Source organism: Echinococcus granulosus (genome assembly GCF_000524195.1).
Source record: "Echinococcus granulosus chromosome Unknown EG_S00114, whole genome shotgun sequence".
Lineage (NCBI taxonomy): Eukaryota > Metazoa > Platyhelminthes > Cestoda > Cyclophyllidea > Taeniidae > Echinococcus > Echinococcus granulosus.
The window spans coordinates 14,977-39,279 of NW_020170494.1; the positions used below are offsets into that span (position 1 = coordinate 14,977).

General features: G+C 43.7%; 2 protein-coding genes across 2 annotated transcripts; both read right to left on the minus strand. All coding sequences in view use genetic code 11, as the record gives it.

The window, feature by feature from the left end:
* Window positions 1-1,095: 1,095 nt before the first annotated feature.
* EGR_08649 (Mothers against decapentaplegic) lies at window positions 1,096-17,266 on the minus strand (the record flags this gene model as incomplete). Its single annotated transcript, XM_024497898.1, has 8 exons — window positions 1,096-1,219; window positions 2,528-2,841; window positions 5,158-5,485; window positions 7,932-8,116; window positions 12,565-13,202; window positions 15,802-16,189; window positions 16,228-16,572; window positions 17,255-17,266. The coding sequence occupies 8 exons, from the start codon at window positions 17,264-17,266 to the stop codon at window positions 1,096-1,098; spliced, it is 2,334 nt and encodes a 777-aa protein (XP_024347668.1).
* Window positions 17,267-19,106: 1,840 nt separating this feature from the next.
* On the minus strand, window positions 19,107-23,121 carry EGR_08650 (Defective pharyngeal development protein; the record flags this gene model as incomplete). The annotated part of the gene is made up of 4 exons (XM_024497899.1): window positions 19,107-19,173; window positions 19,483-19,812; window positions 21,300-21,440; window positions 22,328-23,121. 4 exons carry the CDS (start codon window positions 23,119-23,121, stop codon window positions 19,107-19,109), a joined length of 1,332 nt encoding a protein of 443 aa, XP_024347669.1.
* Window positions 23,122-24,303: the final 1,182 nt, after the last annotated feature.

The following is a 24,303-nucleotide window of genomic DNA, read 5'->3' on the forward strand; positions in this document are numbered from 1 at the left end:
TGTGACAGGGTTTCTACCTACGTCGATCATCTAAGGAACATTGGTAACTAATTCCCACATTGTAGAGCGATGTTGATCAATTCCGGCTAGAGCAAATCGCGCTTAAGGTCAAAACATCAGCTAAGAAAATTTAGCTCCTAACGAATTAAATTAGGAATGCCGTAGCATCAAATCAAAGCCCCCCGGCATTCCTTCAAGTTGCATACCCGCCTGTGCAGACCTTTTCGACCTCCCAGGATTCGGCTTTCAGGCTGATTGGATGCAGCCTTGCCCTCCAACAACAACCTTTTCCGTGCGCCTATAGCAAAGCTACTTTTAGGCTCGACCGCCCCATGGCATCTTCAGGTACAATTCATATAATGTATGACTACACAGCCTTCGGGGGAGGTGGGCATGCTACCGTGGAGAATCACGCCCCTCTTTCTGAGGGGCTCACCCGCCCTCGGATGGCTAAATGCCACAGCACCCAAATTGCATGATCCAAATTCACCCAAGTATCTCAATCAAATGGCGAAATAGTTGCTCGAAATCTTAATTCCACAAAGGCAGACCACAACTTATTAAATAGTGCAGCGCAAACGAACCCCTTCAAAGTGTGCTTGCTGCGTACCTTCTGTAAAACTAGACCCGAACGTTGTTAATGTTGCTATTGCCATTGTTGACATCATTATCGTCGATATTTCAGTAGAACGCCACCATCATCCAATTATTACTTTTTACAGCCTACTCATCAGGAGGTGAGAAAACACGTTCGATACATTGGGTACAATATAAATACAATTTTGGGAAGAAGAGAAAGAAGGGATCATGGGCACGCTGGCTCCCCTTAGGTTGGAGGGACAAATGTTGATTAGGTGTCACGTGACTCAGATGACCGCAGTGCCAGTGCACGCGGCACGGGAGGAGGCAGGCTTGTGCCTAGCCTTATGCATAGTCCGTGAGTTCACGTGTTAATGCGTGTCATTTTCCGGAGGCTAATGGTTAAAAGGGAATGGGACTGAGAGCAAGCGAAACAAACGGGTTTAGGCGACATGATTGCTGCGAGGTGAGGGGAGAAAGGAGAGTGGCATCCTCAAATGTGTTAGAGGAAGAGGATCAGCGTTTTGCCAGGTGTTGCGGTGGCTGTTGCAATTGATTCTGGTAGTAGAAGAAATGTCGCGTCGGCTTTAAGTCATTCAATGGCATTGCTTGCAAAACCTCGTCCAGTAGTTGCAGTGGTCTAAAAATGGAACAGTAAAGGTAGATATGAGCGCTCCTTCCTTCAACAAGTGCCACTATAATGATTTAATGGAAGTGAAGACTATGCTCTACAGAGCGCTTTTAGATGCTACTATGACGTCAAACTCCGGTTCTGAGGCGGTCAGATTTACGCATCTTCTTCGTCAACACGTCGATCTCTAACATGGATGTTATTGTTTTTGAATGAATCCAAAATCGAACGGAAAACCATGAACTGGGAAGGGTGTTTTTGTTAGGGGCAAGATAAAACAGCGCGGTAAACCGTCAACTGTTACCATTATCATTACCCCCGTGCCTTGACTAGGCAGCACCTCTGCTAACAAGGAAAGCTAGTAGCCTGTGATTTATCTACTGCCAGATTAGGGCAGACGGCGCTACCTTATCTGCATCCATCCCTCCAGATAACATGAAATGTCGCAAAAAGGGAAGAAAAATTGGGTGTCATTGGGACTTGCAAGAAAGTGACCGACAGAAAATTAAACCAGACCAAACAAAGGGGTAGCTCAATTTTTGAAAGAATTTAACGGATAGCAAAATGCGAGGTTAATTGGAATGCATTCAACCATGCAAGCCTTTCAAATTTGGTAATGGCGAAAGAAGCATAGCACCTTAAATTACTAGCCGAGGGTTTTATTTTTAACCAAAGGTCAAAATGACTTCCACGCTTCAAGCAATTTAGCCAACGATAGGATTGCCTCAAAGTGGCATCCCATATATGCCGATTTTTACTTAGAAATGAAGTTACAAAATATCAGTCTTGCAGAAAATCATCCCGCACAATAAAGTAAACTGTAGCTATTTCCTTCATTTCAAGAATAACCTGCGCCTAGTTTATTGCTTCAAACTTTAGTTAATCTGGTTTTAACACGGTTTGGCTCAACCAGTTGCCATAAATTGCCAAAACAAACACATCACATAGACGTGACGCTGGTGAGGAGCGTGCAAATGTTAACATTAGACGAGAAAATTTGATTGACCAGTAAGCACGTGACCTGCCCAATTAACTGCACAAGCTGTGGGAGTTTTAGGTAAATGGGCAGTGCAGACCAGTGAATTAACAATGATAAAAAACGAGATAGTCCAATGTTAATGAATTTTTCAAGGACTAAATTACCCCAAGAAATCGCATGACATCAAGGAAAGACCCACCCAGGCTAAGTTTTCCAATGACAAAAGGGAGGATTTAAGGAGGTGGGAAGGTGAGTCAAAATGCATAGTGCAAAATAGAAGTCCATCTAACACATATTTTGAGGCTTATGGAATCCGAAAAATTGAGCATTTGTAATACCTGTGAAGTTGGATTTCAATCCAACAGGGAGTCTCCTTAATGTCGTGGCGGGGATAGTCCGGACCCCAGCCCTTGACGAAACTGAGACGAAGGTTACAGAGTCGACGGAAGTCGTCCACGCCTACCCCGGCGGCTTCGCATGTGCCCATTGGCGCAGTGGCGGCAGCGGCAGCGGCAGAGGCAGCAGCCGCTGCATCGGCCACCGCGCCCATCTGCATGGAACCCGCCACCGCAGCGGCCTGACGCATCGCCGCCGCCTGTGTCATGTGGGCCAGATGACGCATCTGTTCGTGGCACTGACGTATGTCGAACACCTGCAATAGCAATGCGAGGGTTATACGCTTGCACGATCACGAATACACACGCGCATGCACACATCCTTGGCTGTTTGAAAGAAACTAAAAATGGGAAGATTCGTACAAACCATTACAAGAATCCCAGCATTTGTAGCACCATTTCGATTCCAAATGGGCAATGCAAATTGCAAACGAGACGCGCCTGACAAGCGCTTGGAACGAAGTGGTAAGCTGGTGCCTCTTAATGCTAGCACAGAGAACTAGGGATTGGAACAATTCATATTCATTCAGCCACATTTGACTGCAAGACTGGAAATAAGGCTAGAATTCACGCGAAATCCAACAGATTGTTTTGGGATCACAAAATACCTGTTCACTGTTCACATGTCCCTTGGTTGCACCCAATACTAACCTGGAAAGTGGATGAAAATGAACATCTCCAAAACGCAATGACGGGGACGCAGACTAGTAAGGACCACGGAAATGAGCAAGTGGTAGCTTGGTTTAAAAGTATTTTAAGTTGGGTAGCGGATTGTTAATAACGATCGATTCGAAATCTTCACATAGAGCCACTGGTGAAAGGACGAGGACAACCTTAGGGAAAACAAGCGGTTCTATGCGCGAAAACGGTTTTGGGTTTCAGTAACCTAATTCTCAAAATCAATATTCAACCATAAATGACGCTAGTGTTTAAATGCAACGACACAAGTGAAGACAGTCCGATGGTTGATGCACTCCACCTCCGTCCACTCACATGTGGACTTGACTATAGCATTGGAATGTGCTGAGACAATGACGCACTAGCTCGTCTGGCTAAAATTCATGCTTCAGGTGTGTTCGTGCGAAATTAAACGCATCGTAGACATGTTTAAACATTCAAATTCAAACGCTTCTACTCACACTTAACGCGTTTACTACCAGCGCCACGCATACGTGCCATGTATTTTTACGCTTGGTTACTCCAAATTGTGCCACAAACGGATTGGTTGAGGCAATGAAAAAGACATATGACAGTCTTGGTCTGAGGAGAACTTAATTCTTTTTAGTTTTGAGCATCACAATTTGTATCAGTAACAGACCTGAGCTTTGGCGGCCAAATTCTATCCAGGAGTCTAGGAGACAAATATATTGTGAGCAACTTATGTAGCAGTTACGTGCGCAAAATCCCACTCTGTCTCTGAACATAAAATGCGAATGTCTATTCAGAAATAGGTATTTTTGTTGAAGCTCCAAGAAGGAAAACCATGGCGCTGTTACAAGTAAATAACTTGATGTTTGGTTACAGAAAATCCATTAATTTCGCTGGTCAAGGAGTCCCGCTTCCTCATTGCTCCAGAAACAACCAGCATACCTACTATAATTATATCTTCAAAGGGAAAAAAGAGGTCCTACATGCAGAAAGCCCATCGTGTGTGCAAAAATAAGTTAGATCTGACAAATGACATCCAGTTGGCAATGTCGCCAGTCAGTAGACCGATTAAAGGAAATGGGCTGTGATCCCGGACTCCCTTTCCCATGGGTGAGGAAATACAGCAAAAAGCACAACGTCGCTCGCTTCAAAACAACAGCAGCAGTCCTGCCAATTGCGAGGAGGCCAGCTGCAACACCGGTTAAGGCGGGATGCGAACAACTGGGCAGGTCTGGACGCGTGCCGGACATTAGTCCACGATGCCTTGAACCCGGGGCATGTAAACGCACGAGAAAGCAGCAAGAGGGGGAGTGACGTACGTACGCACGACCTAAAAGTACAAGAGCTCGCGGGCGCACGCACACGTGGGCGATCGACACTCGGCGAAGCGTCGGTGGTAGTCGCCATGTTTACGCCTAATCCTCGCGGCACGACTCCACATTTTTTGTTCAAGTACTCTGCAGCGATCGGCTGGATGATTTATGCAAAGCCTGTTTGCGGAAATGGTCCTGCATGTACGTGTATACACATACACGCGTACCGATCTCTGAGCAGCAACGCCTTTGATCCACTGAACAAACATCCTTCCCCCCACTCCACTTTTATCCACGTCTGTCCCTGATTCGGTTCGGCACATCTTTTCCCTAAGAGGTACGGCCATCGTCAATGGTAATGAAAGTAAAAAAAATCTAACAGAACATAACGTAAATAGTAACTATGCGTTCACTTTTCAAGCATGCAATTACCATATACCCTTGAGATTCGGCCACCATATTACTGGTATATCAGCCTTTTTGAGTTAATAATACACTTACTCCCAGACTGACATAAGTTACGCCGCCTGGAATAACTTGAGCGCTACAACACGATGAGAGCAGACCTCATGAGAGATACTCAGCCATCCTGTGGAAAGATGAACAAATTACAGTCGGACACCTCCACCCTCTGGGTTGCAACACACAAAGGAATGAAGTCCAGGGCGCTTCGTGAAAGGGTAGCGAAAAAAAGGCATCTGAGTCCATTTGCTTGAATGCATGGTGAACCGCGATGGAATAGCTCACCTTAATGTAAGCACCGGGATAAATTTTGTGCACAGCATCACCCGGTGCCCTGCCTGCCTCGCGGTCAAGGTAGTAGCTTTGTACAAAGATGGAGAACTCGGAGAGACAGCGGATCCAGACGTCACCTTCGCCCACTATGTCTAGCTCCACGCCCTTCCCAATGTAGAGACGCGACTTCTCCGACTGCTCCGACCTAAAGAAATGGACACAAGTAGGAAGCCCAGCGGTTAGTGGAGCAAAAGCTGGCAGTGAAGGCGAACTGTTTGGACAAACTGTTCATCATTGCAATTATTCACTTTAGAGACTAAGGAAAGTGAGCTTCAACCCGGCTGGGAGCTATTTTAATGCACATACGTTTCAGAATAAGCCGACTTCTGACAGCCCACTTTCCGTGACATTACCTTGCGTAATGTGCAACCCGAAATGAAGCCCGTACCAGGAAGATTAATCGAAAATCAGTAAGAGCGCTAAATAAGTGCCTTATTTTGATTTAAAGCACACCCAGAGAAGGCAATCAAAAGACATGGCTACGTTTAAATGAACAGAGCAAAAACAATTAAGTGGTTGTGTTTTGGAACAAGAAACAAACTCAGTCGAGTGATAAAATATCCAGGGTTGTATCAAAGACGTTTATGTGCATGTGTAGGCGGAGTTAGACGAGAGCCTGAAGAAACACTATACTCGCGCTTTCTTGGTCCATTCTGATAGCAACCCGCAATGACATTTGATTTATGACTAAAAGGCGGCGCCGCCGCAAAGGAAAGAATGCACAGCTCCGGCGTAATAATGGTAGTGGTGGTTATGGTAGCAGCGCAGTCAAAATGAAGGATAGCAAGCACAAATGCTCAATCCAGTATTAAAAGCTTGCATGCGGACCCAAATGACGCTTTGTAAAAAGCGAAAAAATTGAATAAATGTTTTCGATTGCATCCACTATGCAATTAAAAAAGTGCTTTACTTCAACATTCAACCGTAAAGATGCTATTTAGAAATGTGTACTCGTGGAGAAGACCTTTACTACAGCGTGACTCTATGTCACCCTAAGCAATGAAGTTGGGTAGCCTAACGTACCTAACAAGAGCGGCGTGTGTGGAGACAAATCGACAACAGAAAAGAACACATGATGCTACTAACAAATGAAAAGGCACCAAAAGCAGAAGAAGAATAATTATAAACTGTGCATCTACACATGACTACCTAGCAATGCCACCACATGTTGCTGTTTTTGCAACTAGGAGTAACTCCTTACATTCATGCCTTCACTATGAAGGGAAGGCACAGAGTCTCCCACATATTTCTGCATAATGTGAGACAAAAGAATTTGGGTTATTATCTACCTTCAGAATTTAGCGTTTATTATGCTTAGAATTCAGGAAATCCAACCTAATTTCTGCGCCAAATACAAGTGAATGCCTAGCGAGAAAAATAAATTTTAAGAGTCTGTAGAGGAAAATAACAAAACTGTAGTCCTTCCTCTAAGTCGAGAGCACGAACATTAACTTGATTGCAACAATAGTTCCGTGTGAAAAAAAAGGCAAGCCTCTCCTTTTTGCTTAATCGGCTTGCCTCGACGGATTCAAACTAACAGCGTCACGCGTAGTCCATAGGTGGGCACAAGTCGATCACGATGGGTAATTAATCTCATTACAGAAGAAGGCATTAAAAACCAACATTCGCTAGGGGCATGCAAGTGTCGGCACAATGGGCGTGTGAATAGAGCACGAGTCTTGGCCTACCACGCAGGCCCAGCGAGTGGCGGCAGGGCAGACGAGACCAGTCGGGTAGGACATCTGAGCAGAGCGCATTGAAATCTGTGTTTACACACGCACACACCCACGTACACCCAAAACCAATCACACCCGTGCGTATGCACCTAGAGAAGTGCCCACCCTTTAATACATAGACAAAAGGATTTGGTCCATTGGGTCGCGATTTTCGGCTGCGCAGTAAAGTACACTTCTGATGCTACTGCTACAAATAATCATGGCCGATCGTTAAGGTCGTTTCCGCTAGGAAAAAAAGCCTGCAAATCATAGGTGGTGGTCTGCCATTCAGTTAAGCGGCCCATTCGTTCAGTAACTTATTAGCAAAAACTCAAAATCGATGTGTAAAAATGAAGTTTTGAATTTCAAAATAAAGATTAAGATGGTTCTGTGAGAGGTTAATAAGTCACACCATCAAACAGAACACTCATTTACTCTAAAAAACTCGTTCTTAAGTACCCTAACGCACAAATATGATTCCCACTAAATTAAGATGAGAATTCATTTGTGTAATCAAGGAGTCGGAAAGCGGGTCAATAATGTGAAATCGCATCAAGGTGTAATCCTTTTCAGATGAAAGAGAAACTGAGGAAAAGGCAAAACAGAACAGCACATAACTGATGGTTCATTCACAAAAAAGGAATGAGCAGCCACGCGCTGACATGGAAGCCTGGTCAAAAGGCCTTCCCAGACTCCATAACGCGGACATGAAGCCAGTGTGCATCAATTAACCGTCCAACCCACCCTCGAGAGATTTTGACAATTGAACATAACCTCCCATCCCCACCAATCCCCTTACATTAGCAGGGGACAAAGTAGTAGGGAACTCAATCCGAGAAAAAGCGAAAGGAGGATTGAGGATAGAAGGAGACCCACCTGTGCACGTTGGATAGCTGGCCCAGACAGAAGCGATTTCGGCTGGAGGGGTCGGTATAGCCGTCCACAATTACTCGTGTGTAGTGACTGGGCACCTTGAACAACTCGCCCACCTGCTGATCCAACTCGAAGTAGGCTATGTTGCACCAGTACTCCGGCGGCCTCTGTGTTGTCAATTGCGAGGGCTGCGGTGGGCAAAAAAGTTGACGGATAACCGAGTTTCATTATCATGAGCACTGATCCGCCGATCACAATATTGAGCCAGTCCCAATTGAACAAAACATGGGAAAGCGAGACAAGAAAGTGGGAGCAGTAAGTATTTCGATCGACAAGGACAATAAACAAGCCTCACCGTTTTGAGCGCTCCCCAGTAAAAAAAGCTACTGACGCCTCCACAGCAATGTGCGAGAATGACGGCAATCAAATCTATGCTTGAATTTGCCACGCGACCGGATTAGTGGGCTCTGTTCACTGGTGAAATCCATGACGGCTATCAATCTAGTCACAAGTCCGTGCACGAAGAAAAGTTGATTAAAAGTTTTGATGCACAGGATCAAAAGCACAAGAACACAGTTAAACACGCAGCGGTCGTCATTTGATTAACGTCAGATTTCCTTCGCTGACATTTACGCAAAACATTCATGAAAGATCCGTTGGCGACACAACCCAGAATGTTCCAATTCAAATAAATCGAGAAACTAGAATGCCGTAACTTTCCGATGTTCCTTAAGTGTCAAAATAGGAAAATTAGACGATATGCGAATCCATCACGATTTAAATACCCTTTTTAAATATTTACTCAGTCTTTTTACGAATTTCTCACATCTCTCACCTATTTTGAAAATGATAAAGTAAGAGGAAAAATGCTCGTATCAAAGCAGATTTTGTAAAGCATAAGGCATTGGGAATATGCATGATTGCTGGGCCAAATATGAACTAAAAAACGCGAGAACGGAAGAAAAACACGTTGAGACCTATTTGGAGGCGTTCCATAAAGGGACTTTGATGTAATCACTTCCGCCTGCAAAACACCAAGATACCCGCGTATTCCTGGCTAAACCTAGGCGAGGCGACCAACTGGAAACAAACAACTAGTTCAAGCGGAGCCCTACACACCACCGCGGCCAATTGGCATTTAGATTTATTATTTGGCTTTCAAAAAACATTCCGACGCGGTTGAAATCTGTGGCAATTTGTAAAAAAACAGGGATGAATGAGAGTGTTCACCCGTGAGATGGGAAAAAGAGGCGCCGTTTTGTTGCGCTGAGCGTCCATAACGTCTGATGATGGACAGCAAATTATTTGCGTAAATAATATGTATAGGGCGTGTACAGCCTCAAACACAGGACTTCTAGCGCTGAGAACCGAATTTCCTGAATCCCAAAGTGAATAAACGGTGTGAGTGTAACCGATGAGGATTAGATGCAGAGGAAGTGAAAACCAACAAACTAAACCCAAATAGCGTAACGGCCATGGAGTTTCAGACCCTCTGCGAAACTATACCGCGATAGAGCTATCAGAGGCAGACGTTTGAAAATAGTCAGAATTTATAGGCTCCACATGGCCAAATTGGAGGAAAGAGGGTATATTAGAATAAGTCTCCCCTCTAAAGGGAATAGGCAATAGTGACCGAACCTACCGGTGAAGATAATGGCATAATTCTTAGTGAAAGTGATTTGGCCTCACCCGACCATTCCAACAGCCATGTTAATACATGGGTGAATGAAACATTTAACAAAATAGATGAATCTGTATGTATTGTAAGAAGCGGAAGCTTTGTAGCAAAACAGTGGTACAGACCTCAAACGTTTTGCTACATTGATGATGAATCACCATTGAAGATGACATCTTTGAGGAAATCTGATCTAGGGAGGAACTCAGAATTCAGCATATGCTTTGCAAGAAAGTTTGCCCGAACTCAAGCCCATTACTAACAGAAGGCCTAGTTCAATACTATGAGCAAATCAGTAACTGAAACAGGCATCACACCGTTGGTCAGTAACGCAATGTCAGGACGAATGCATTGATGAGAATGCGCAAACATGAATTTCTCGTGGCAGTTAGGGAGCGAGGTTGGAAGAGCCGCGAGTCATGCTGGAAGACACGTCAAGGAAAAGATTGAGGGTAGCTGGTCTAAATAACAAAAGTACGTCATATGACGAACGAAAATATCATGATAGAGACGCTGGCGTTGATTACTAACCTGCGTTGTCTGAAGTGAACCCTGATATTAAACAACCAGGACGGATTCAAGGTGTGTGATCCAACTCTAGTACCGACCAAGGCTGTTACATTATAGCGTAATTTTAAGATCGCCAGCTGAGATCTACGCTCGTAATGTTACACTATGGACTTTGAAGCTGCTTTCCGGGGTTTTTATTTAAATAAAGCTAGCAGAATCAATAGCCTGTTTTCACAGGAGCGTCGATCACAGAGCGAAATTGTAGTGCAATCACTCCTACTGCAGTGAGCCATCACTACGCTTACTAACCCGTGCGGTGTTGTGCAGTGTAAATACCGACTTACTGCGTTGCCCGCCTTTGGCAACGGCACATTGGAACAGAGAATGTAGAGGCGAATATTCGTCGAGTCGACAATTTGCAACACCAAGGCCCTCCCCAACCTCCCTCTTAGGCAAACCAGCAGCGCACAACATGTGATGTTTTTGATTAATCACGTGAGATTTCGTGTCCAGTGTTCAGATCGCTTCTGTGCCAATGGTGGTGGCTACGTCAGACCGGGCTTAAGCCACTCTCTCCTGACAAGTAGACCCATCAGAGCTGGCTCACATGCCAAGCTCTCACGTTAAGGCAGAAGTGGAAAAAATGGGTAATGAAGACCGGTCTTTAAGCTACTTCGCCTTCATTCAGATACTCCGGTCTTGCTCATTACACATACTGAAAGCGCTGAAGACAAACGTCTGGACTAGCTAACAAAGAGGGAAGGTAAAGGTATGGTGAGCAATTTATCACATTTGCGTCTGGACTTCGAGCAATCGAGTGGCACGAAAGTGAGAGCTATGGATCACAGAGGTCTGTTCCATGGAAGGTAATTTATCGTCCCAACGCTTACATTCCATGTTCGAGTTAAATTTTATTACGTGGGTATGCAAGACAGTAGGTTTCTTCAAACATAAGCCAGTATCAATGAAAGTGAAGAAAGGATTCCAGGAAATCATGCGTTCCTACAAATTAGCATCCAGCATAAAATCTTGCTGTATTAAACTAAAACAGGCTAATCATAGCAAAAGAGGGCAACCAAATCACCACTGAGGCAGACAAAGGTGTTGAAAATCTGAGAATCGTAAGAAGCAGTATGTCCATACACAAATTTAACACATGAGCCGGAAAAGACGAAGAAATTGGAGCATGTTATGTGAAATCAAGGTCACGCAGACTTCAAGAGCTGAAGAATGAATGCAAGTGAGCTGTTCCCTCCACTTCTGGAAACTTACCAACATCGCTAATTAAAGCAGCGGCAGATATCGGTATTAGGGTCAGAGGGAGGCGTGCACACCACTGGAAGCCGTCAGATAAGAACAGGGTGGGCAGATAGATAAACTGGCAATGAATGCGCCGGCAACTCCTACCCCGTCTCAAAACATGAACACAGGTTGAAAACCAGTTGCAAGACATTATTGGCATCGTGCCGGTACATATGCTTGAAGGATATAAAGGCGAACCTAAATGGAGCGTGAAATTAAAAGCCGGCCCGAATTCGAGTGCCGAGGAAACCACAGGGGGGAGGGATCGCTGGTCAACGGAAGGAACATTAACAAATGCAAGTTGGATGGTTGGGGTAAGTATATACAAACACTAAAATTCACCCCGAAACATTTCGATCGGATCGGTTTTCAACGCGAATGAGATGGTGACTTCCATGAGTAGTGGGGCACGCAGTCTAGTAATTAAGCGGCTCGAGAACCGCACACCTATTCACCTTAGGGCGATCGTGAATGGGGTTTGTCAAGAGGAATTTAACGATGACAAGACACTAAACAAATCAAGAGGACGAACAAAATGAATGGTTTATATTGATTCAGGCTGACAAATAAACAAAGTCGACACTTTGTTGGAGTGAATTCGCTATGAAAAAAATCCACACAGCCCCTGCTTAGTGTTTCGATCTGATGCAGCCAATAGGCATAAGCCCTAAAGATGGAGACAAGGCATGTGAAAATCAGACTTGAAGTACAAACCACCGTTACTCAGAAAATAATGAGTAACGCACTCCGAGGAATAATTGGTTACATGGATTTTTCAGGTTATAAATGCGTACGTGGAAACTTAATACAAGAAACGAAATGGGAACTTACAATTATTTGCTGAGGAACAAAAGGATTAGGAAGCTTGTTTATGCCTTCTCTGAATTTTAAGAGCAAGTGCTAAGGTATCGGAAGAGTAATAAAAATAATTTAAGGGATGAACTATGAAAATCACGCTCATCTTACGCCGCTGCCCTCCCTTTCCTCAATTAGAGCATTATACATCAAAAGTCACTGAGCAAACGATGGTTGGCCAGACTCAGAGTTACGTCACATGACTCCAAATTGCTGATAGGATTGTGAAAAAAATTGACGCGAATATAAAACGACTGAATCAGTACCAGAGCCTGAAAATAACACTACACCCACCTGCAGACTCCCGCTAGGAGGCGGGTTTGGTGGGAGCATGGGAGGAGGCTGTCCACCCGGTGCACCACCACCACCACCCCATCCACCACCAAGAGGGGCAGTGGAAGATGAGGAGACAGGCTGTTGTTGCTGCGATGCGCGTCCATAGCTGCTGCTGCTGCTACCAGCAGTAAACGCTGACTGTCCATTGTTGGTGCCGCCGCTGCCACCGGAGCACTGGCTGGGATACAGGACAGGTGCCGGAGCACCCCCCGACGCGGCTATTGGATCAAGGAGGGCCGCGGTCTCCGCTGCATCGAGCGCTACGGCGGAGGCCTCGTCAGTACTGGAAGTAGGGTGCAAAGCTGGAAGCGCTTGCACCGGTGGCGGTCGAGGGGGAGGCGGAGCAGAATGTGTGCCCACACCGCTGCCACCGGCAGCCACAGCGGCCGCGAAGGTGGCGTTAGCGTTGCTGACCCATTGCATGAGGTTTAGCAGATTCGCTGTTGCCGCGTCGACGTTTTCCAGAGACAGGGGATTGGGTGTTGTTGTGGCGGAGGCGACGGTGGAAGTTGGCTGCTGCTGATGTGCGGGCTCGTAGGCGATTGTACTGTTCTTTGTCTGCTCTGGCTTAATACCCCCAGACAAGGTGGGGACGCCTAAAATGAAGGCAAGAAACTGCTGTACAATCTTTACTTCCAACAGAATAACATTTCGAGGTTGAAGCGATTTTCCGGAGGTGTAATTGATCAAGTAAGTGGGGACAAGTGTATTAAAAATTACAAACACAGAATCACGACCTTGCGATGACCCCAAGGCTGCACTACGAAGGCTATCGGACATTTTGAGGTTATTTTGCAGCAGGTAAAAATTATCAGATAAATTAATCCAGCCTTAGATATGCGTGATGGGTTTCTGGGGAGATCGTGAATTTTGCGACAAAATCAGGCCTGTAAAAACTATTTCTTGGCGAGCAAACGCCTTCAAGTTTAGATTGAGTAGAGAAAACCATCTCCATCAATGGTTCGAGTGGCGATGAAAAAGGATGGCTATGAATAGCGATACAAAGAGTCGGACTTAGATTATACGGTAAGCTAAGAATGGGACGTATACGCGGTTTTAATCTTTGTCAGCGCACGAAAACAGCCAGGAAGCAAGATGGATAGCGGTGAAAGTGAAATGGGTTTGAAGGGGAGCAGCGAATATTGATCAAGCGCGATGTGCATCATCAGCGTGTGTTTTGGAGCGCACGTATGCGAGCACAGGCATGCATGAATGCGTGCATCTAATCGAATTCTGTCACTTGAATGCGCACCGCCACCACCATATCACGCCTTCGGTCTTTCCGAGCAGCGCGCACTGCCTACCCCTGCTGGCTCACGCACACGGGCATAAAAATGTGCGTGCATGCATGCGCTTTCACTGAAAAAGAAGTCTGGCATTTCATGTTCCTCCGCTCTAGCGGGCTCTCATTAATTAATCAGCCGACCAGCGGTCGACAGCCTCTTGATAAAGTGCACTCAGGTCCTGAGCACCCCTTCAAAACGGCCGTGCAACAAAAACCGAAGTTGCATCACAGCAGCAACCGTTATGCCCTCTCCCCAGGTCACGGGTGGTTGAGTGCCACTGCTCTACTCAGCTAGTTCAGGATTTTGACTTCACAATTTAATGACGGTAAAAAAAAGCATCCACGAGTATCATGACTCTAATTGTTGTATTGTTACGTGAGCTACTGCCCGTTTGTTTTTGACATACAGAGGTGTTAGAGTGAGAATTAAAAGAGAATTATAGCACTGTGGCAATGAATAATCTGTCATCTACTTCGAAGTCGTTATTTTTAGTAGCTATAGTGACGTAGGCAAATTTCTAGGTGCATTAACCGGGGTGTTGTCAAGGCAATTTGGTTCCAGATTAAACAACAGACAAAAACTTCATAAATTTTTCTCAAAAGCACTGATACAGCATCGTAAATAGTCCTGCTCTACATCAATTGTAGCCCCGCTGAGGATACATCGTATGGGTGACATTCGCACATCGTTAAACTGATGTACTCTTAAATTCCCTATTTAGGTATTAAAAAGGCTTTCAAAACGTCACCAAGTTGACACACCCCGTTCGCAACACCATCGTAACGGGGGAGTAAGTTTCTATTCGTGATGTTTTGTCACAGAAAAATGGACAGATAGCAAAGTGGTAGTTAGAATCAAATATCACATATTAACATCACTTTGAGAGATTCTAAATTGATTGAAGAAGAGCAAGAGAACCGATTGGGAAGTGATAAACGAGGGCTACCACAATCGACATTTCAACTAGACTAGGGCAAAAGACAAGAAGACTCCACCCGCAAGCATCGACTGGGCATCAGAGTGAAAACAATCTACATGCTTACATATTTAGTCAAATGACCGACAAACAGTACATGCATAAACGAACGCAAAACCTCGTGATTAGAACATGATTCTTTTACATTTGTATTCCACTGAAAGTAGGGTTATACGGATTTAAAAAGCCGCAGGCTAATGGAAAAAAGGCCTAGACCGTTCCAAAGGACCAGCGCAAATCAAGACAGAAGTCATTTCCAAATATCCTCAAAACAAGAAACATTTCCCAAAACCGCAATACCATGTGAGTCATAATTGCCGCCTATCTTCACTATTTGGAAAGTAACAAATACATCTTTCACGTTCAGTAGAACAGTCGTAGATTTAAAATATATGAAAGTAGAAAAGACCCGTTCTGGTGCTCAGTTTGAACCTCTGGAACACGGATTTTGATTAACAGTTGTGGTACAATTATTAAATATCTTCAGATAGATGATAAGCTCATGATCTAAAGGGATAGCAGAGTCAACAACAGAATGTAGAATCAACATGTCGAAGGTAGCAAATTCATCTAAGTAAAAGGATACCTCAATTAAACAATAGGTGAATGAAAGACCAGAGCACTAACACTATGGCAACGGGGATTAGCGATTCTATACAAAGTTCTAAATTTCTCCAATCACCCGGATAACGCGAACCACAAAAAACGGATAAAGTAAAACTCACCTCTGACATGGAAGAATTGGGGCTTAGAAATGAGGTTTTGTAAATGCATGATGAACGGGGATTCTATAGCAAGCGTAAACAACCGCCAGCGCACCAATGTTTTTTTTTGTTTTAATACCACAAAACATTTAATAACGCGCAAATACCACATCAGGTGCTTAAACAAATGTAATTAGTCACAAACCTTGAAAATATGGCCAAAACTCACATAGAGGACTTTCGTCGAGAAGAGACTGAACGCTGAGTCGCAGCGTTGAGGCGGGATGGCTGGTGTCAGGGTGTTGCAGTTCGCTGCTATGACGCCTCTGCTTATTCAAGACTTCTTCTTCCTCAACTCCTGAAGCCAGGTTATGTACGCGCGTACAAGCAACCTTACCCTTGCGTCTCTCAACAGGGGGACTGAGAGCCAGCGACGAGATGTCGAGAGCGGAGGAGACGGTGCGCTCGTAGTGATAGGGGTTGACGCACACCCAGTCAAGCTTCTTGTCAAACCCGAAGTGGCAAAAAGGCAGGTGACGCAGCTCCGTTTTGTGGGCATCCGACCACCGCCAGAGTCGAGCGTAAATGAGATGAGGAAAGCACTTCCGACCAGCAATCTAAAAAGCGCATCAGAGGTGGAAAAAGATTAGTCTACCTGCATTCGACTGTCGAGGGTTCGCTGGATGGTCACGCAGCTGGTCTGTGTGGCTCCATTGCTAGTCACCGCGGCGATGAGCGCATCCAGCTCGTCCCTGCGATCCTTCAGCTTCTTAATGAGACTTTCGATAGCAAATTTGGAAAACTCCTCCGACTCGCCACCCTTCCGGTGACACATGAGGCTGTGCACGATGTTCATACAGGCGTCTGAAGAGGTCGATGTGTTTACTGCCAGATGACCGCGGGATTGAGTTATTGAGCGACTTTGAGAATGGCTAGGTTCATGGTCTGTACCGAGAATCTTCATAACCATTGAGTGTGATGATAGACAAGCGGTAGTTGCCTACACATCCAAAAAATAAGCAGCAAAATTTGGTACTCTCGAACTAATCACATTTGCGCAAATACCAGCCCAACTGATCAATGCAATAAAGTACCTTACCCACAAAAACTCATAGGCATTGCAGCAGTAAACAGAATAAATCCCTATCAACCTGTGAAAAGAGCAGAAGAGGGTTCAAAAATAGTACTGTGTGAGATAATGAATGGGATCACCAGTAAATGAATGCAGGCTAAGTAGAAGCGGCAGGCAGGAATGAATCATTCGGCTACCAATTAGCCAAAACCACCTTGAATAAGCTATTCAATATTCCCTAACAATGCGGAACCAATGAAAATACCATAAAGAAATAAAAACGAAGGAGCTACCAGCCGCAAATAAAATCTGGAAAAGTGACAAGGGCACAAAGAGTTATGATCCATTAGTAAACGAAGTAATTAGAGCTTAGCATATCAAAGAAGCGTTGCAAAAGTTTTATTTAAAGTCTACTCACTGTACTACTGAAAAATGTGATTAGCTATCTAAATGCACTGCATAAAGTTTTCGGTAACAAATAACTGTCCCAAGTAAGTTAGTATACCTAGTGCAGAGCAGACGCCGAAGTATCGTTTGCTCAAAATTATATTTCTAAGGCATTCAAATACAACAATTTATTAAAACACGTAAAGGAATAAAAGCAACTCACATCTAAGACCATCATCGAAAATGGCGCACTACCACACAACCAAGGGGTCTATATTCACTTATAATCCGTGGCTGTGATTTGTTAATAGGGTTGCCATCATTTTCATTATTTTTTAGGCCTCTTTTGTTACTAGAAGGGACAAATCTGGAAAAATTAAAATCACTAGGTCATTATGACTCAATATTGTAAATCCTGCTTCTGCATTATATCATCTAATGATTTGTATTTCGTTGTATACAATTGATTTCTAATATCAACTGAAAGTGCCCTGATTTACCAACACCGTAACGTTTATCAAACTCAGTGTTTGGTCATGTTTAACAACCATGAAGACTTCACATTTTGTTGTAAAATATCTCATTGAATGTGCCTCTACTGACCAAATTGTACATTTACTTTGATAGCCCAGGTTTTGTATCAGCGTACGTTTTCCCTTTTGCCATGGGAACATTGTATTATACACGATTGTCATGTCTCCTTTCGTCTTTAGGGAGAGTGAGGGAAGCTACAGCTATACTAAGGGCGAATGTGTAATTTTGATGCACAGAAGAGATGGGGGCTAGTGGCTTATCCCCTGAGGCCATGCTTTAGAGCAGAATCACAGAAGTGCCTTGAGTGACTTTGGTTCCAAAACCAAGGGTTCGACAATTAACTAAAGCATGGCATTCATAGTAATTTAAGGAGATGTGGGAGAATATGCATTACCAATGTGCGGAATATTTAATAAGCTACAAGCATGGCCCGCAGGCTATACCGCAGAGCGGAAGTACACTCCTCTGGACTTAAGTCCCCATACAGTCACACTTAGCTTTAGCACATATATAAAGGAGAAAATATATTCATTTTAAGACTTGCGTTCGTCTTAATTAGGTTTTTGAGGATTTCAAAATGGTCATTTGGCTCTTTTTTAAACGTTGATCTTCAGTACCAGCATATTTTTAGAATGTATTGTGGTGTAAATAATTCTTTCCAAAGCAATTTACTTATCCACCTAGCTTCAATATTTTTCTTGATTAGCTTAGTTCTATTCGCACGTAATAGAGAAAAAGACTTGAAGTTAGTGCAGTGATTTAAATTGACTCCCGCATGGCCTATAACTACCAGATTAGAAAACAATCGTACGGCAGGTATATGCCTTTGGAAGAGCATTGGAGAGATGCGTTGCGACTGAAATAGGGCAAGAAAATTTAACACGATTTAACATGAACTTAAAAATAAGGGCGATTGTCTTTTATTAACAGCTGGTATTTTTGTATGTTGTTCAGAAGGATTGTAGTTCTTACTTTTCAGCAACGTTGTTTATGCCATGCTAATACATTAAGAGGAAGGGGTTCTTTATCTCGGAGATATTGGACGTCGCTTTGTCACAGTGGTATACAGTGGTCGATTTAAAGCTCTAAGCGTGCAGGTTTTCATTTATTTCTATTTGATGGTAACTGTTTGTAGTTATTCCCCTTGGCTAATGTAATTAAACTTGGAGAGTTCCTAATAGAAATGCAAGTAAGACGTGACGGTTACGACATGGACTACTTTCTGACACTGAATTATCTTCGTTTTAAAAAGCATGCTCCCATTTAAGAAAACAAATCATTCATGTATATTTTACCGAGAATCGGAAAACGACTTAAAAAGTGGAATCATAGGGGGTTGTACAACCGTAAAAGATCATAAATGTTTCCCTCTCATTAGTCTCTTTTCTACCAAAGATTGCATATTCGTTATGGTTTTATTTAAATATTATTACAAAATCGAAGTTGGGCCTCCAATGTGCTGTGCGACCAACACCAAATAAGTAGCCGGCGTAAGCATTAACCCCTGCCTCGGATACAGAAGCTCACTCCCTCCACCCTATTCAAATGCCCATCATGAAGCTGTCCCTCGGGTCCTTGGGCAGATTCACTCCTCGATGATCAGCTTCGCTGTGGATAGAAAAGGTACTGCATGTCACTTTTAGTAATTTCAGTTGGATCATTTTAGGTACCATGAATGCCCTGACACCCACGTGATTTTGACTTTGCAAAGGCATCTAACATAGCCACTAAAAAACCTGATTTTTACCTTAAAAATAATTCATATACAAGAAAAATAAATTAAGTCTTAACAGACGGGCAAGTTTAGTGCAGAACCAGAACACAGTAACGGCCAGGTATCGCACGATTACACGTCAGAGCACATAGAAGATTGTCAAAATTTCGGTACCAAGTTCTAGCTGGTCTATCAGTGCTCACATTTGCGGCGGTGGTGGTAGCAGTGGTGGCTGCGATTCGTGGTGCTGTGGTGCCCGGGGGAAGTGGGAGGTGGCAGAGGAGGTAGCGGTGGGATGCGAATGGCACTCCTTGTACTGCAATTTCTTCTTGCGACTGCGCCCGGAACGCGGTCGAACGCGCTGTTCGTCGACAAATTTGCGGCAGCGTCGTATGGAGGAGCCATTCTCAAACATGCCAGTGGCGCCTTCGTGCAGAGTCCAGTAGGCGCCCTTGCCTGTCTCCCCGGGAGGTCGTGGTACCTTCGTGAAACAGTCGTTGAAGGAGAGGGCGTGGCGAACTGAGTTCTGCCATCTGCAACCGAGGACATACATGAGCCTCTTTCCTCCATTTCTACCGAAGAAATTCGTCGCTCTTCCCTTGATTATGATTACATCTGCCAGTCACCTCAGAAGTAGGTCCATCTTCTTCTAGGCGTGAGTGATTTTAAGGAAATGTTTTCGTGTGATTTTGTAGGACGAAAAATAAGAGGACCTTTATTTTAGATTAAAAAATAATTGATCCAAACATGTTCACGAAGCATTGACAAGTTTAAATACAGAGTAAAAGTGAATGTGCAACTTTTAATGAGTAGTCTAGCATTTTAAGGACAACTTGGAATTAGAAAAGGGCAAGTGGTTCGTTGAAAAGGTTGACGAACTTTCATGTACATTTCCTGCAACTTCGTCAGGTTTGTTTGTGCACGCAACTATTAATTGACCTAGCTGCGGCTACATGAGAGTAGCAAAAAGCCACCATCTAAAGGATTTCCCCTTTAAAACAAAGTGAATGGAAGCAAGATCGCTTTAAGGGTTTTAGGTGCTTTGAAATGGCAACTGAATAGCTGTATTTAGCGGAGATATTCGATTTTATTACAGCCCTTAAGTAGTTACCATCGTTGGAATGGAATCCTTCAATCAGTGGACATTGGATAGCTTCGTTCCAGGTGAATAGTTCTTTAACATTTCGCGCTGTTGTCACTGAAAAATACATCTTTGAAAATGGTACCACTTTTATTTACAATGCGGTTGTACAGAATCGCTTTGAAAAATCGAGATGTAGTATGGCAAAGACACTTTGGAAAAGTATTTATGCATTTTGAGACATTTAAATCGTAAGAACATTCAAGCTGAAACTGCATAAAGTAAGGTCCGTTGCTGTTTAGACTCACAGCAATTCTTTATTCTGTTTAGTGGCTCAAAATGAGGCTAAATGGGCTACGGTAACAATTAAGTGGTCGGTTCAAGCATACAGGAGAGCCTTACCGCTTCAACAACGCAACGCTAACTATGATGGCAGTTTTGAAGCCTATCCAAACATTCTAGCAACATAGAAATGAACATATATGCAGACAATCCGGATTGTGTTTAGGCTTTTTAAGCTCCTTAAAAATTAACATAGATATTGGGGTACTTTCCTCGGTAAAATGGGACTTGAAGTTCCATCTAGTTACGCATTCTGGAGTCGCTTCTATTGCAAGGCATCTAGCTATGCTGTAATAGCTCACGACATCGCCAAAATCTCAGTCCCGAAAAACCGGTGGAGAACCAAAAGTTGACTGAACAAGGTGAGGAGAACAGGAAGATGGAATAAATAGGGACTGCAATTTTCGGTACACGCAGATGATCTGATTTACTACGGATAGGGAGGTTTCCTGTCAGTCGGCTAAACGGAGCGCTGGACCTAGTGACATCACAGAGCGTGTGTATCGAGCTTGCGACGCGCACACGGGCTTAGAGTAGCATAGCTGAGGGGTGAAGGGGTGGAGGGGAAGGTAGTTTACGACTTCACTACGCACGCACGTGGAGATGGCGGTGAGGCAGGGAGGCGAGGGTGTGAGTACAGGCACTGGTGAGACCCTTTGACAAGGCGAACACAGCCTGTTCGAGCACCTGGCTGACATGGCAGATGTAACGATTTCACGCGCTGACTTCTTATTGGGCCTACGAGTTTTATCCAATCATGTAAGAGCACTCGGCAAGGAGTAGCACAGTATTTTGGCTCAGCCAAAGCGAGCACAATGCAATCAATTAAGGGTATAATTTTTGTGGAAGACCTAACGCCGTAATAGCGATTTGTTAAAAACATATATTTAATTCACAAATGCAGATTCCCGTAGCAGCATTTCCCATAACTTTGACGACAGAGGTATATTTAAGCGACCCAAATTGGATACAAAGGAATTTTATAACTTCTATTTCCTAAAAGCTAATTTAAAGCAAGCTAGTCACACGTCTAATTTGCCACTGTATCGGCAATAACGTACAAAATGTCTTGCAGTATCTTAAATGAAACCGAAATATTTGAATAATGTCACTTAACTGCAATGGAATACTTTGACAAAAAAAGTCGTTTCGAACGCATACTAGTCTCAAAGGGAGATGAAGTCCAGATCCGTTAATCTATTTTTAACAGTGGAACACCTAAATTTGCTCCAAAATTTGCAAATCAAAGGTGAATTAAATGCCCGAATTAGGAATTTTGGGTTCATCTTTTGTTCTATTCTGCATGAATCGCATGCCCAGATTCAACAAGTTAAACCTTTAAACTCTGTGTTTTGCATGTATATTTCAACGAGATTGATGTGAGCACGATGGGAAAATTATTTTAAATCATGCAAGGGAAGTAGATCACCCATCGCGAATAACGATGTATAAACAAGACTTTGGGATGGAATAATGCCAATTATGGTAAATAAGCTACTTTGGTAGCAAGCACATTATTTAGCAGTGGTATTGGACTGTGGTTCCGGATAGAAAGCGCGTTGAATAACCTCCCACGCCCTTGTAATTACCAACACTCTAGAAAAACGATAAACACAGTGACTCACCGCTTAGTATTCTTTCTGTAGTACGCGAAATGGTTCATAATCCAGGCGTAGATTTCACTCAGCGTAGCTCTCTTCTCCTTATTCGACATCATCGCGGAGACAATGAGAGTGATGTAGGAGAAGGGAGGTTTCATACTTCCATCCAACTGATACTCCACTATCTTTGGTTGTGCGAGTCCCCCACACACAATAGGCACGGGGGGCACCTCCACTGCACTTACTCCCATACTCATCCCCTCAAAGGAATTTGGATGCTGAAGCTGATTGTGCTGGTGAGAATTATGCTGCTGTTGAGGTTCCACTTGCTCATAGATCCGCTGCTGCTGTTGTTGCTCGGAGTATCGAGCATCTGCGTAGTTGTAGTCAGAATGTGGAATGTCGGTCGAAACACCACCCCAAGGAGACTGTTCCGTAGCCTGCGGCCAAATATATGCGGGAAGAGAAGATTCGTACTGAATGTAGTTGGGATAGATGGGTGGTTGTGCATCAGGAGTCGATGTAGTGTATGGAGGGTAGTAGGGTGGTTCTCCCTCCCCCACCCCTAGACTTGTATGTTGAGGCAGAACTGGCAGACTGGTGGCCATGGAAGCTGTGTCGTTGACGTTTCCACTGATGGCGGTGGTGGTGGTGGTAACGGCAGTGGAGGGGATTTGTTGAGCGTCCGAGAATTCGGTGTATTGAGGGAAATAGTAGTTTGAGCTCGAGGTGTGAGTAAACATGGTCAGAGAGAAGAGTAAACCTCTGTCACCACCCTCGAACCGAGTGTTGGAGGCCTCAAGTGTGCGCACACGCATTCTCCTCTCAGCCAATCAGATGTCAGTGCGCGGTGCTTTGCGCGTGGTCTCAACTAGGTAGGTGGGGGCTTGTGCGCGTGTTTCATCATTGAAGGATGGATTGTACTTGTGTTTGCTTACCTAAAGCGATTCATTGTTGTTCGGAAGTGTTGACGTAAGGTAAGAAAATCTGAGATATAAGAGAATTATTTAATAAAATACACAGCGATATTTCATGATGTCCGAAATTGTGATTGTTTTCTTAGTGCCCGAGCAATACATTATGCTTTCTAGTTACAATTTTTTGCTACACCAAATGAAGAAGATGCCCACTGCAATGCATCACTTTTAAAGTGGAAACTACAAATCTACTGCTGAGAGCAACTATTAGTGTCCAATAATTTACACTAAACATTTGAAGCTTTGAACTTCCAGGAATTTCTAAAACAAGGTTTTTAAAGTGCGCACATGAAAATGGAAAGACATCAATATAAGAACAATAAACACATATAGGTCATGACAACGCGGAAATAAACTTAACAAAGGTGGCAACTAATGAACTTGTGAGACAACGCTATGCGCCTCAGGACAATTGGTATACTTGAATGGGACTTTTGTGGTTTGAATCGACTGACTGGACGTAAAAATTTCTCAAAACCTACTACTTTCACTGGCATATTTTATGTGACACTGTGGTTTCTAGGAGGATTCCCGTTTGATTTGAGCAGATAGTTTATGGTATTCTGATTAAGATTAAATTTGCACTTTGAGTCGCATCGCGGCATAAGTTTGGTTAATTAGTATAAAATTACTCTCCTAATATTGCCTCTGTTTATTTGTAGATTTGATGCAAACATCCTGACCATCCGATCCCGTTAGTCGGTTTGGGTCCAATTCCAGTGATTAGAAAGAAATTCTAGGTGACACTGAGGAATTGCAAAACTTGAAATTTCCTGGAAAACTCCTTCATGTGCACGAGTTATCCTTTATTTTCTACAAAGAAAAAGGTGAATAGCTTGAGACCCTGATTAAAAAAGGAAATCAAGCATAGTACTTAATAAATATCATTTGATAACCAAGTAGACTGTTAGGTTTACCAAGTTTTCCTTCGATTTGGTTATTGGTTTTGTCATCCTAATAGCTGTTTTTAATCAAAGTTAAACAATTATTATGTTTCCCAAACCGCTCTTCCAGACATTCCCA